We start from the raw sequence: 13,442 nt of genomic DNA, 5'->3' as shown, positions 1-13,442 counted from the left end.
TTATATTATTTTTTTATTTATAAATTTATATCTTAACATTTTAATAAAAATTATATTTTTATACTTTCATAATTAATACAATCTTTATTAAAGCATATAAATTATAAAATTAATATTATTTTTTTATAAACATTAATTTATTTTTTTTTAATAATGAAAATGAAAATTATTTAATAAAATAATATTCCTAAATCTAAAATGAATAAAATATTTTATTAAAATTTTTTAAAAGCATTTAATTATATTATTTAAGATTAACAATCATATATTAAATTTCATTATTTAAAGTTCATTCTATGCTTAGTTTCTTTAATATTTCTTTATATGGATTCTTTAATAAATCTTTTTTTTTATATTCTTATATTAGCTATTATAGAATTTATAAATATTATATACTAAAATATTATTATTTCTAATTTAAAACTAAATAAATTATTTTTTAAGAAAAGTTTAAGAAATTAATTTTTTTCTAAAATTAAATTTGATGCAAATTTAATATAAAAATAATGTAAATAATTTATTCAAGATTACAATAACTTAAACTATTTATATATAGGATTCTTTTAAAAGATAATTATTCCATTAATAAATTTTTTTATGTAAATAATTTTGATAATAATTCATTGGATATACCTGCAATAAGATTTTAGCAATTCATTTTACAGTAAAATATACTATATTTAATAAAATAATATACATATTTATTTTTAAAAAAGTCAACCAAATTTTAAGTTTTATTATTCTTTCGATTAGCTATATATTTGAAACAGAAAATTTATTTTCCTTTTTAAATAATTTAACTTATTTTATTTTATTACTTCCTTTTAAAACTAAAAATATAATTTTTATAATTTACATATAAATAAGAACTGAAATATAATTTAGAGTAAAAAATTCATAAAAATAAATATTTATAAATATAAAAAAAGAGAAATACTGAAAAAATTAAAGCTATTAAAATAAATGAAAAAAACATTTAAAATTTTTCAGAATGTAGCATTTGTATTTAAAGTTATAGATTGGATTAAGAAATATCTATTCTTTTTTGCAATAATAAGTAAATTAATAATCTATTAGAAAATTATTAATTATAATTTTTTTAAAATAGACATAATTTTCATAAAAAATGCATTTATAAATGGATTTAGGAAAAATCAATTTGTCCTATATGCAGAAAAGAAATATGAGAAACAATAATTAAAATAAATTTAAATTAAATAAAATACTCTATATTTAAAAAAATAAAAATTATTATAGCTTTAAATTTAAAACATTTTATATAATTATATTTAAAACTTTAATTTTATTTTTTATAAGGTAAAAAAAAAAGCATTAAAATAATTCTCTCAAAAAAAATAAAAAATTATGTTTAAATTGGATAAATAATAAAAACAATAATAAATTTTTATTTTATTAACTAATATATCAATAATATATATAAATAAAAATAATTAAATAAACAAAGTAAATATATAATATAAAAATATTTTTTTTTTTATATATTTTAACTTTATTTTATATTTAATTATTTATAATAATTAAAGTTATCCTATAAAATGTGTAATTTTTTATTAAAATATAAATTTAATATATTTATATCTTGAAATAAAAAAAATTGAATATGTATAAAAGAAAATTACTTGTTTCAAAATTATAATTATAATAAACTTTTCGAGAAATAAAAAAAGTAATATATATGAAAATACTAAAAGTATATAATCTTAAAGTAATGAAACTTTAAGTTTAAATAATAAATAAATAATATCAAAATAGAATTGATCGATATGCTTTTTAATTTTATTTAACTATCATACAATAGATATATATATATTTTTTGCATTTTTTGTTTGTTTTCAATATTCTTATTATTTAAAGAATTCAAATATTTCTTAATCTTCTTTTCCTAAACATAAATTATTTTTATCTTTTAAATATAATAAAGAGCATTTTTCTAAACTTAATTATTCCTCATCTAACATATGTATTGTAGGTAATTCGAAATATTAAAGTCTTTCACCCCAAAAAATTAATTTATCTTTGGTTATAACTTCATTGGCTTGTATTTGATATTCTTTAATTATTAAATATGATATTTAAAAATAGTTTATATTAAATAAATATATTTATACTATATTTAAATTCTGTATCTAAAAGAGAAATTAAAAAAAAGCTTTCATATATTTATTGGTCATAAATCTTTATATAAAAAATAAATTTTATTATATAAAATATATTATACTGAATTTTTTCTATTTTAAATATTGGACTATAAAAGTTTAATAGCTTCCTAATTCTATTTTTTTTTTTTTTTTATAAAATAAATGAAACAATGGATTATAGAAATTTAACTCTTTTCATATCTGCAAATAAAGTTGCATATAAAAAATTAGCTTTTGAAACATTTTATTTTCTTTTAAGTGAAATTTAATAAGTTAAATTTATTAACTATAATCTTAACTTTTAATATATAAGATAAAATATTTATTTTTATATATTTTTATTATCTTACTGATTATTTATATTGTATATTAAACAAATTATATTAAGTAGATAGAAATATTAAAGCCTTATTAGGAAATATACTACATCCCAAAAGTTATTTAGAAAAAGATATTATATCTTATATACAATATATAGTTAAATTTTTTGAATTCAAGCTTAAAGCTAAAAAAATATTAATTAAAGGATTTTTAAGTTCATCTATCGAAATAAATTCTTTATTTTTAATTTTTAAGAGTTTTTAATTTATAATGGATACTGTTTCTTCATTCATTTATTCATTTTAAATCATAAAATCAACAAAAGATTTTTTTAATTATAATAAATTATATTAATGAACAGCTAAATTATATAATGAATAAGATGTTATTTATAAATTAGTAAAATTATTTAAACAATTTTATAAAAAAATAATCCTTTTTAAGAAGCTTCGAAATCATTAGAAAGAAAATATGAAACCTTAGTAATAAATTAAAAAATGATTTATATATATTTATATTTTTATTATTTTACAGCCATAGATAAATCAAGTATTTATTAATATTATAATGATAGTCTTTTATATTAATTTTTAAATATAATTTGATTTTCAGTTTCTGCTAATAATATATTTGTATAAACCATTTATATATGATATTTTGTTATTTATTATTCCAATTCATTTTTCTCAAAATTTTCTGGAAAAGTTTCTATATATTACAATATATTTTTTCTTACTAAATATGCGTCTAAATAATTTCTAGAGTATATATATAATGAATTTTGCAATTCTAATAAAGGCAGAACATCTTAACAAGCTCTTTCTTCTTGCATTAAATCTAGCATTTTTTATATATTTTATGCGGCTTCAAAATATTTATTTTCTACTATTAATTCTTCAATATTTGTAAAATTATCTAAATATTCTTCTTCTATATTTTCTAATTCTTCATCAGTCTACTCATTTTCTTCTTATATTTATTATTTTTAATCTTCTTCAATTAATTGTTATTTATTTTTTTATAAGTCTGGAATTTTATTTATGTGTTACTTTTTTTTTTTAATTTGTTCTAGCAATTAATTATTTATATTATTGTTTAAAATGTTCGAATATTAATATTTCTTTTAGAAAATAAAATTGTTTGGTATTTTCTTTATATTCGGTATTAATTTTCTTATTTTAGTTAATGTAAACATTTTTTTAATTTATTTATACTAAAATATTTTGGCTTTTTTATTAATATTTTTGTTATTTTATTAAATTATTAATTTTAAAGTATTATTTTTATTTTTTTAAATTATTTTTACACTTATATATTAATATTATTGATATATTGTATTCATCTATTTTTTGTAAGTTTTTTTCAATAAATATAAATGTTTTATATATAAAAAAATTTCTATATTATTTATTTTATCAGCAATAGTTTTTATTTACGGCTTTTAGTTTTAAAAAATAATATAATAAAAATAAAAATTTCTAAATTTTTTAAATATTTTATTATAATTATTTATTTAATGAATTGTTATAATAATTGATGATTTTTAAATTAAAATTAATTATAATAAAAATAACATAATAAAAATAAATATTTTATGAGTAATTTAATTATATACATATTATATATGTATATTTATTATTTATATTTAATTTTTTTAAAATTAATAGAAAAATTTAATTAATACCATTTCATTTATTTAACTAAAATAGATAAAAAATGTATTTTATTTCTATGTACATCAATCGTTTTTTATTTATTTTTAAGAAATAAAAATTTTCAAAATGTTATCTTCTATAACTTTTAATAATAAATGCTTCTTAAATTATTTTCAATTTAAAAAAATAATTTATATTAATTATATTAAATTTTATTATTTAAAATATATTTGCTTTTAATTATTCAATAAAATAAGTTATAAAATCAATATCTATTCGTCTAAACACGAATTTTTATAAATTTAACTGTTTTTTTATTAATTATTAATAAAGAAATTAATAAAAAATAATATATTTATATGAAACACAATAATTTCTTATAGGAAAACGAAAATATAGCTACTAATAATTAGAATATCCATGCTAATGATTAATGTATTTAAAAATAATAAAAAAAAATGAATATATATTTTTTTAAGCTTAAACTGTTAATAATTCATGTGCTATTAAATAATATTACATTTTTTAATAAAGTTTGTAAAAATAAGAATTACTAGTAAATTAATTGAAAAAAGACGTAACTAAAGGAGAAAAAGTGAATCCAAAAATAAATAGTTAATCTTTATAAAATTAAAAAAAGAAGAAAATTTTATCTTAATAATAATAAAATAGTAAATTCGATTAATTTAGATAAAAATATGTAAGTTATATTTAAAATCCTATAGTAGAGTTAATAATGGCAATAAATACAATTTATGCATTATTTGGTGATGATATTAGAATATTAAGCTTTTAAAAAGTATAATAATAAAAAAAAAAATTATATAAATAAAGATTATTTCAATAAATAAAATAATAAGGAAGATGATTAAATATTTTTTATGACAGCATTTTTCTCTTTTATATTATTTTTAATAGATTTAATTCTTCATTGCATTTTAAAAACTAATTATTTTTTAAGCTTTAATTTTTGGATGGATATAATTTCTACATTTTCAATTATATTCGATATTCCTTGGCTTAGTGAATATTTATTTAACTTTAATTTAGAAGGCGTATAAGTGGATGTTTTAAAGTTTATTTTATTTCTTTATACAAAAAAAAGTAAATATTTTAAAAAATAAATAAAAGAGCTGGACGTATTTCTAGAATAACGACTAAAGCAGCAAAATTAATAAGGTTTTTAAGGCTAATTAGATTAATAAGGCTAGGAAAATTATATAAGCATGCGTTTGAAGTTATTAATGAATAAGTAAATTTAGTAGTTTTAGTTCATAAAAATTCAAATGAATAAAATCAAGAAAATTAAAAAGAATAAGATGAATAAATAATTAGTAAATAAAAATTATTAAATAAAAATAAAATTATTATAAAAAAAGTACAAGAAATTGATATAGAAAATTAAAAATAAGAAAAAACTTTCATTAATTAAAAAATGGAATCAAATTAAATTTCTTTAAATTAAACTAATGATCCAATGAATTAAAAAGAAGATAGCAAATTTTCAATTTTAAAAAATTAAAAAATATAATAAGTAAACATAATAGAAGAGTTTAACTAATATGAACACACTCTTTTCATAAATTACGGATAAATATAGGTTAAAAGATTCAGAAAAAGAAATGAAAGAAGAATTTTGAGTGAATCTCCGATTAAATAAAAAAATTATTTATAATAATAATAAAAATAATAATAATAATAATAATAATAATAATAATAATAAATATAACAATTCCTTTCTGAAAATTTAATTTAATAAGCTAAATATTAAAAAAAATCAATATTTTAAGAATATGTATATGATAAAATGATATAATATGAAAATAAGCCATTTAATAATATTTAAAAGGAAAATGAAAACTTAATAGAAAAAGAATATTAATAATTTGATAATATATTTTCAATATAATCATTAATTGAAAATGATAATCAAGAAAAAAAAAAAAAAAATTAAAAAAATGAAAATAGAGAAGATATTTAAAAAAATTTATATAAAAAAGATAATTAAGAAACAAATGAAGTAATAAATATATATAAAAATATATATATATATATATATATATATATATATATATATATATATATTATATATTATTACTTAAAACATATATACATATATAATTGTATAATTTATATTATACATATAAATTATAATATAAATATTTTATTATATACTATAATATATTTAATAATTATAATAAAAATTAATAATATTTAATATATATAATAAAAATTAAATATAAAATATATATAATATATAAAGATTAATTAATATTTAAAATATAAATTATTTTAAAATTAAATATAATAATTATAATTATTAAGATATAAAAATAATATATCTAATATAATCTTAATTTTTTACTTATTCTTATATATTTACTTAATATAATATTATTTATTTGTTTTTAATAATAATATATTTAGAAAAAATAATAAAAATTTAAATACTATATTTAATTTTTATATATATATATTTTTTATAAAATATACATCAATTTTATAATAATAAAAAAAATATTATAATTTTATATATAAAGTAATCAAAAATAGGAAAATAATTATCTGTTTTAATTACCTAAAGAGTTATTATTTTAATTTTTTCGATTTTAATTTCCCTGCCTTTATTTAATATTGATATTTATTTTTAAGAAAATACATCATATAGATAGGGATTATCTTTTATATTAAATTTTAATAGTGAAAAAATTAATTAATAATTATATCATTTTTTAATAAATAATTATGTCGAAAAACATATTTTCTTACCTAGAAATAAGATGCTTTATTTAGTTATTAATAAATAGTTAATATATGAGAGTTAAGATAATTAAAATCTTAGAGATGAAGATTATATAGAATATATATCAATTATTGATGGCCCTTAATAGTTATAGTCTATTGTTAGATTTTCGAAAAAATTAGATTAGGATTTAAATGCTATATTATCTATTATTCGGACTGTTGTTCTTATTATTATTATTGCTTCCGCTTCTATATATTTTACGAAAGATATAAATGAAATGATAGTGGATCCTATCGAAACAATGCTACAAAAAATAAAAATGATTAGCGAAAATCCACTCGAAGCGGCAAGAATAGAAGAAGATGAAGCTGTTGCAGAAGGCGAAATTATAAAATAATTAAATTAAGATTAACTTAGAGAATATAAAATAAAAAAAAATTCGAAACATCTATTTTGGAAAGTACTATTATAAAAATAGGAGGACTTCTAGCTGTAGGATTTGGAGAAGCTGGATCATAAATTATTGCCTTAAATATGAATTAAAGTTTTTTATATTAAATAAGATAAGAAATAAACAATAAAAAAAACATACAAATATATAAATATAAAAATTATTTAAATATATAATATATAAACATATAAATATAAAATATATATATATATATATATATATTTTTTTTTTAAATATATATTATAATATTTATTTTAAGATGGTAATGTTAATCCTTTAATACCTGGTAAAAAAATTTTGGCTATTTTTGGATTTGTATCTATAAGAAACTTTCCTTAAATAACAGAAATTTTAGAAGAAAATATCATGCTTTTTACTAATTAGATTGCTGAAATTATCCATATTGTATGTGATTCTTACCATGGAATTATTAATAAAAATCTTGGGGATTGTTTTTTAATTATTTGGAAGCTTAAAGATTAAGATAATCTAATTTAAATTAATAAATAAGAAGAAATTAGTATTTTTAATATATCACATTGTTAAAATTATACTGATTTGGCCCTTATTGGATTTCTTAAATCTTAATCAAATATATATAAGCTTTCTATGACAAAAAAATTTGTATTTTTTTATTTTTTTATAATATTTTAATTATTTTTAATGATCTTTTATTATAAATTTTTTTTATTAATTTTTTAGAAAAATTCTCTTATCAAAATTCAAAAAACAAATCCAAATTTTTCTTTAAAATTGGGTTTCGGATTACATTTTGGCTGGGCCATAGAAGTATTAATATTTTATATGTAAAATAACAAAAAATATTTTTTTTAAAAAAAAATAATATTTTATTAGTTTTATTAATAAAAATAAATAAATTAAAGGGTGCAATAGGTTCAAATTTTAAAATTGATGCAAGTTATTTAAGCCCGAATGTTAATTTAGCCAGTAGATTAGAAAACGCAACTAAATAATATGGAATATAATTATTAGTTAGTGGAGCTGTATATAGATTATTATCAAATTAAACTAAATAATACTTAAGACATATTGATAGAGTTACTGTAAAAGGATCAGAATAGCCTATGGATTTATATACTTGCGATATGGATTGTAATTTGATTGAAATATAATAATTGATTAAATAAAGTAATGAAAATTAGAATGAACCAAATAAAAAAATATTGAAATATGTTCAAAGAATGAAAAAATAAACTAGGCTTAAAAAAATTATTAAAAATTAAATTCAAGTTCATAATTTATTTTTAAAAGATAATGATTTTTTAATTATGAGATAAACTTATACATAGGTAATTTTTTTTATTATATTTAATAATTTTTGTGTTTTTTTTTTTTTTTTTAAATAAAAAAAAAGGAATTTTTTAACTATTTTCATCAAGGAATTAATAATTATTTAGATGGTTATTGGAAAGATGCTAAAATTAAATTTGAAGAAGCTTAATTAATATTGAATAAAGAATATGAATATATTTAAAAGGATAAATTGATAGATGGTCCAATAAATACATTAGATAAATATATGAAAAACTTTAATTATTAATCTCCTGATAATTGGAAAGGATATAGGGAATTAAGTGAAAAATGAAGTTTTTTTATTTCAAAAAATTGTAAATATTAATATAATTTTATTTTGTGTTTATTTTTTTAAAAATTAATATAATAATTTTAATAAATTAGAAAAAAATTAGTTAAAAATGTTTTTTAAGAAAAAATCAACTATTATATATATTTTTTTTGTTTTAATATATTTTATTTAATTATTATAATAAAAATTGATTTTTTCTTAAAAAATATTATATTTATAATAAAATAATTTTGTTAATTTTATATATCTATAATAGAATTAAATATATTTTATTAAAAGATTATATGAAACCCAAATAAAAAAATATAATTTATTCATTTTTAAATTAGATTAATTATTATACGAAATACTTTATTAATTTAATAAAAAAAGAAACATATTTAATGAATAATATATAATTAATATTATACATATCAAAATATTTGATTTTATTTTTTAAAGGTTAAAATTTCTTTTTTAAATAAATTAATATAATATACATTTAATTTATTTGGCCTAAAAAGTATAAATTTAAATAATAATATAATTTTTTATGTTTCAATTATTATCGCTACTTAATGCTTTATTATTAATGTTTTTTAAAATATTTAAAAAAACATTAATAATATTTTAAATGTATTTAATACTTTTTGTAATTTAGATTAAATATTTTAATTATAATTAAAGAACATAAATAAATATATCTTGTTTTAATAATATTTAAATAATAAATAAAATGTAATAAATATATTGTTAATTTATATAAATTAAGTTTCAATTTAATTTTTGTTTTATTTCTTTTATTTTCAAATAGTTAATTTTAAATTAATATTGTTTTTGTTAAAAAATAAAAAAAAGCATATATTCAATATTTTATATATTAATTAATCTTGGTATTATTATTTTTTATTTTTATTTGAAAACTAAAAAAATTTTTTAAATATTTTACAAATAATATAAGTTTTTATTTTTTTATTGTAAAAAATAAAAAAAATTATTTCAAATTTATTATAAATAGTTCTTATTTTTTAAACCTTAAGAAAATTCTTTACAAGCCTCTTTATATTTACTATGTTTAAGTTTTAAATTATATTTAAGGTTGTTTTTTTAAATAATCTATTCCTGTTTTATTTAATCTATTAATTAATCACTTTTAGAATTATAGTTTGTTAAAAAGCCTGCTTTACTTTTATTATCCACACTTTAAAATTATTTAGATTCTTTAAGATATTATAAAAATTTATTATATATAAAATAAATATAAAAAATACATGATTAAGCAAGATCATATTTAAAACTTTTAAAATAAGAATATTACTTTTTAGTATTTTTGGCTATATCTTTCCAATTATTTTAAATTTGTAGATTTAAATCGGCTTTCTGAATTGTACTAATTTTAAAATAATTCATGTTTTTTTTAGGCAAATTTTAGTTTTCTTTTTATTTTAAATTAGTTTGATCAGTAATTATTTTTTAAATAGTATCTAAAAATCCTTCAGAGGAAATAAATTTTTTTAATATTTAACTTATATATTTTTATTTTTTTAGATTAATAAAAATAATAAAATTACACTTTATCTTCAGAATAAAGTTTTACAGAATCGTCTAATTCTTTTTCAGTAAATAACAAATCGCCGTATTTTTTTAAAGAAATTTATCTTTTAGCTTAATTAATACAATCTTAAAATATTTACAATAAATTTTATTAATTATTATTAATGATATTGTCATTTTTATTAGAATTATAAGGAAAAAAACTGGATTAACTAGAAGTAATTAATATGTTATTATTAATATTGTTTTATATTTATTTTTATTAATGTTATACTGATAAATATTATGTTTATAATTGCTATTATTATTATTATTATTATTATTATTATTATTATTATTATTATTATTATTATTATTCTAACTATTCCTATTATTATTATTAATTTGATTAAAAACTATATTATTCATTTTTCTTAGATTTATATATTTATAGAAGTTCATTTTTTAAAGCTTTATTTTGTTTTTTAGTTTCTAAAACAAAAGCTATATTTTGTTATTTATATATAAAATATTAATTATATTTTATAAATCTAAAATAAATAAAAAAATAGAAAACCTTCATAATAAAATTTTTCTTCAGTTAAAACCTTTATTTTATATTCTAATTCCTATATATATTTTTAATTATTTTTGCAATTATTATCTAATCTTAAAGCTTCATTTTTAAAATAATTTTTTTCTTCTATTAAAATATTTAACTTTTCATCATTTTTTTATTTAAAATTTTCCTCATCTATTTGTTTTTTAAATTTTTTAATTCTCTTTATATATTTGTCATTTATTCTTTATAGACTTGTAAAAAATCTTCTTCACTTTATTTTATTAAGTATGATAGTTATTAATGTATATCCTTTTTTTGGTTTTTTTTAATTTTTTTAAATATATATGTTTATATTTAATTTTACCTGAACATAATTTTATAATTTTTTATATTATTCATCTACATTTTTACTTATTAATGGTTGTTAATTATTATTTAATTCTTTTTTAAAATTATATATTTAATGATTTTTTTCAGGACCTAAAATAGTTTTATTTGTTAAATGTATATTTTATTTTTATTTAGATTTTTATGTTACATTATATAATGTTTTCTTCAAATAATTATTGATTTTCTTCATCTTTAATCATTATATTTATTTTAAAAAATAGATTTTAAATACAAATTTAAGTATTTTAATTTAATATTTTATTTATTAATATTTTTATTTAATTATGTATAAAATATTTATTATTTATTATAAATAAATAATTTAACTTATTTTTTTTTTATTTACAATTTTTTTTTTTTAATTTTAAAATTATTTTTTAAATAAAATAACTTCTATTATAAATAATTATATTAAAATATTTTTTTTTATTTATTATATAAATTTAAATTTTTTTAAATATTTTTTTTTTTTAAAAAAATAAAATTTTCTAAAATTTACTTGATATATAAATATAATATTATTAGATATAAAATAACAATATATTTTAAATAGAAACATTATATTTATGAATTATAAAAATTAAGAGAAAAAAAAAAAAAACAATAATTTAAAACCTATATATAAAAAGAACAAATATAAAAATAAATAAATAAAAAAGATACAAAAAAAAAAAAAAAAAACAGAAGCTAACAAAAAGTAAAAAATATTAAAATGGCCGAAAAGCTAAGCCGAATGTACGGTACTGAAGAAGACAAAGTGAATTGTCCTTTTTATTTTAAAATTGGTTCATGTAGATACGAAAACAAGTGTTTAAGAATACACAATAGACCTTCTGAAAGTTAAACTGTATTAATAAAGCATATGTATACTAGTAGTGCAACCGAATTAGCATTAGCCTAAGGAAATAGAGTAAGCGAAGAAGAAATAAAGAAAGCATTAGATACATTTGAGGAATTTTACGAAGAAGTATTTCTCGAATTGGCAAATTATGGAGAAATTGACGATCTTATAATATGTGATAATATAGGGGACCATATGAGAGGAAATGTATATGTGAAATATATAAAGGAAAGTTCTGCAGCAAATGTTTGAATTCTTTAAAAATAGATATTATGATAAGGTATAGCTACTTCCCGAGTTTTCACCTGTAACTGATTTTCAAATGCTATATGTAAATAATATATAGACGGACTTTGTAAAGAAGTGGATATTGCAATTATATTCATAGTAAGTAAATTAGTAGGAGCTTCAAAAGATCGCTTTTTAGGTAAATGTATGAAGAACATCCAGAATATAGAAATAGGAGTGCTAGTAAGAGTAGTTCTAAATCTCGTGATGAAGAGAAAAAACATAAAAGAGAGAAAAAAAAATACTCTAGATCGAGAAGTAATAAAAAAAGTAAAAAAGACCACGGAGGGTCAAAAAAGAAAAAACATCATTCTAAAAAAGAATCTAAGTCAGGAAGTTATTCTATGTAAAAAAAAACTTCAGAAGAAAGAAGAGCAGAAATTGATAAGTGGAATAATATGTAAGATAGTGATGAGGAAAATAATTAAAACAATAATAATAATGGTAATAATGGTAATAATAGTAATAATGGTAATAATAATAATAATGGTAATAATAGTAATAATGGAAATAATAATGTTTAAGGGGATGATTAAAGGCAATTAAATAAAGATTAGGAAGATTTTTAATAAAATGACAATTTAAAATAATTCGATAATAATAATTAATTAAATTCATTAGCTTTCTTACAATAATAGTGATGATGTTTTTTTGAAAAAAAAAAAAATTCTTTTGTTTTTCTCTTTCTTTTCTTTTTTTAATTTTAGATTTAATGATAATTTTTTTTTTTTTTTTTTTTTTGGAATTTATGTATATTATTAAACAATTATTTATATTTACCATTAGTATAAAAAGCAAAAGTAAAGAAATTATTTATTATATGATTTAAATAAAATTAAGATTTAATATGTTTATAAAGATCCAAAAAATAAAAAAAATAATTATTATATAAATTTATATACTTATATATT

At 14.6% G+C, this 13,442-nt stretch overlaps 3 protein-coding genes across 3 annotated transcripts, besides 30 other annotated features; 2 read left to right on the top strand and 1 right to left on the bottom strand. All coding sequences in view use genetic code 6, as the record gives it.

The window, feature by feature from the left end:
* Window positions 1-101: 101 nt before the first annotated feature.
* Window positions 102-147: a microsatellite.
* Window positions 102-150: a microsatellite.
* Window positions 151-2,190: 2,040 nt separating this feature from the next.
* Window positions 2,191-2,231: a microsatellite.
* A 1,453-nt stretch (window positions 2,232-3,684) lies between these two features.
* Window positions 3,685-3,745: a microsatellite.
* Window positions 3,698-3,739: a microsatellite.
* Window positions 3,746-4,040: 295 nt separating the features above from the next.
* Window positions 4,041-4,067: a microsatellite.
* A 1,390-nt stretch (window positions 4,068-5,457) lies between these two features.
* Window positions 5,458-5,495: a microsatellite.
* A 311-nt stretch (window positions 5,496-5,806) lies between these two features.
* Window positions 5,807-5,858: a microsatellite.
* A 303-nt stretch (window positions 5,859-6,161) lies between these two features.
* Window positions 6,162-6,332: a microsatellite.
* Window positions 6,163-6,227: a microsatellite.
* Window positions 6,260-6,298: a microsatellite.
* Window positions 6,260-6,389: a microsatellite.
* Window positions 6,313-6,391: a microsatellite.
* Window positions 6,313-6,420: a microsatellite.
* Window positions 6,350-6,421: a microsatellite.
* Window positions 6,422-6,586: 165 nt separating this feature from the next.
* Window positions 6,587-6,620: a microsatellite.
* A 795-nt stretch (window positions 6,621-7,415) lies between these two features.
* On the top strand, window positions 7,416-8,938 carry IMG5_026670 (hypothetical protein; the record flags this gene model as incomplete). Its single annotated transcript, XM_004039287.1, has 5 exons — window positions 7,416-7,425; window positions 7,592-7,956; window positions 8,035-8,121; window positions 8,217-8,642; window positions 8,708-8,938. The coding sequence occupies 5 exons, from the start codon at window positions 7,416-7,418 to the stop codon at window positions 8,936-8,938; spliced, it is 1,119 nt and encodes a 372-aa protein (XP_004039335.1).
* Window positions 7,464-7,535: a microsatellite.
* Window positions 7,474-7,553: a microsatellite.
* Window positions 7,501-7,553: a microsatellite.
* Window positions 7,501-7,554: a microsatellite.
* Window positions 8,939-10,770: 1,832 nt separating the features above from the next.
* Window positions 10,771-10,853: a microsatellite.
* A 320-nt stretch (window positions 10,854-11,173) lies between these two features.
* Window positions 11,174-11,225: a microsatellite.
* Window positions 11,226-11,635: 410 nt separating this feature from the next.
* Window positions 11,636-11,685: a microsatellite.
* Window positions 11,653-11,683: a microsatellite.
* Window positions 11,686-11,722: 37 nt separating the features above from the next.
* Window positions 11,723-11,763: a microsatellite.
* Window positions 11,733-11,781: a microsatellite.
* Window positions 11,782-12,021: 240 nt separating this feature from the next.
* Window positions 12,022-12,068: a microsatellite.
* Window positions 12,069-12,114: 46 nt separating this feature from the next.
* On the top strand, window positions 12,115-12,495 carry IMG5_026660 (zinc finger protein, putative; the record flags this gene model as incomplete). Its single annotated transcript, XM_004039286.1, has 1 exon — window positions 12,115-12,495. One exon carries the CDS (start codon window positions 12,115-12,117, stop codon window positions 12,493-12,495), a length of 381 nt encoding a protein of 126 aa, XP_004039334.1.
* Window positions 12,496-12,616: 121 nt separating this feature from the next.
* Window positions 12,617-13,185, bottom strand: IMG5_026650 (hypothetical protein; the record flags this gene model as incomplete). Its single annotated transcript, XM_004039285.1, has 1 exon — window positions 12,617-13,185. A coding segment is annotated over one exon (534 nt), but the record flags the coding sequence as incomplete, so codon positions are not given.
* Window positions 12,951-13,047: a microsatellite.
* Window positions 12,968-13,046: a microsatellite.
* Window positions 12,968-13,047: a microsatellite.
* Window positions 13,186-13,442: the final 257 nt, after the last annotated feature.

The sequence above is a fragment of the Ichthyophthirius multifiliis genome (assembly GCF_000220395.1).
Source record: "Ichthyophthirius multifiliis unplaced genomic scaffold scaff_1120509249720, whole genome shotgun sequence".
NCBI lineage: Eukaryota > Ciliophora > Oligohymenophorea > Hymenostomatida > Ichthyophthirius > Ichthyophthirius multifiliis.
The sequence above is the reverse complement of the archived record's forward strand: the minus strand, read 5'-3'. Positions and strand labels throughout refer to the sequence as shown.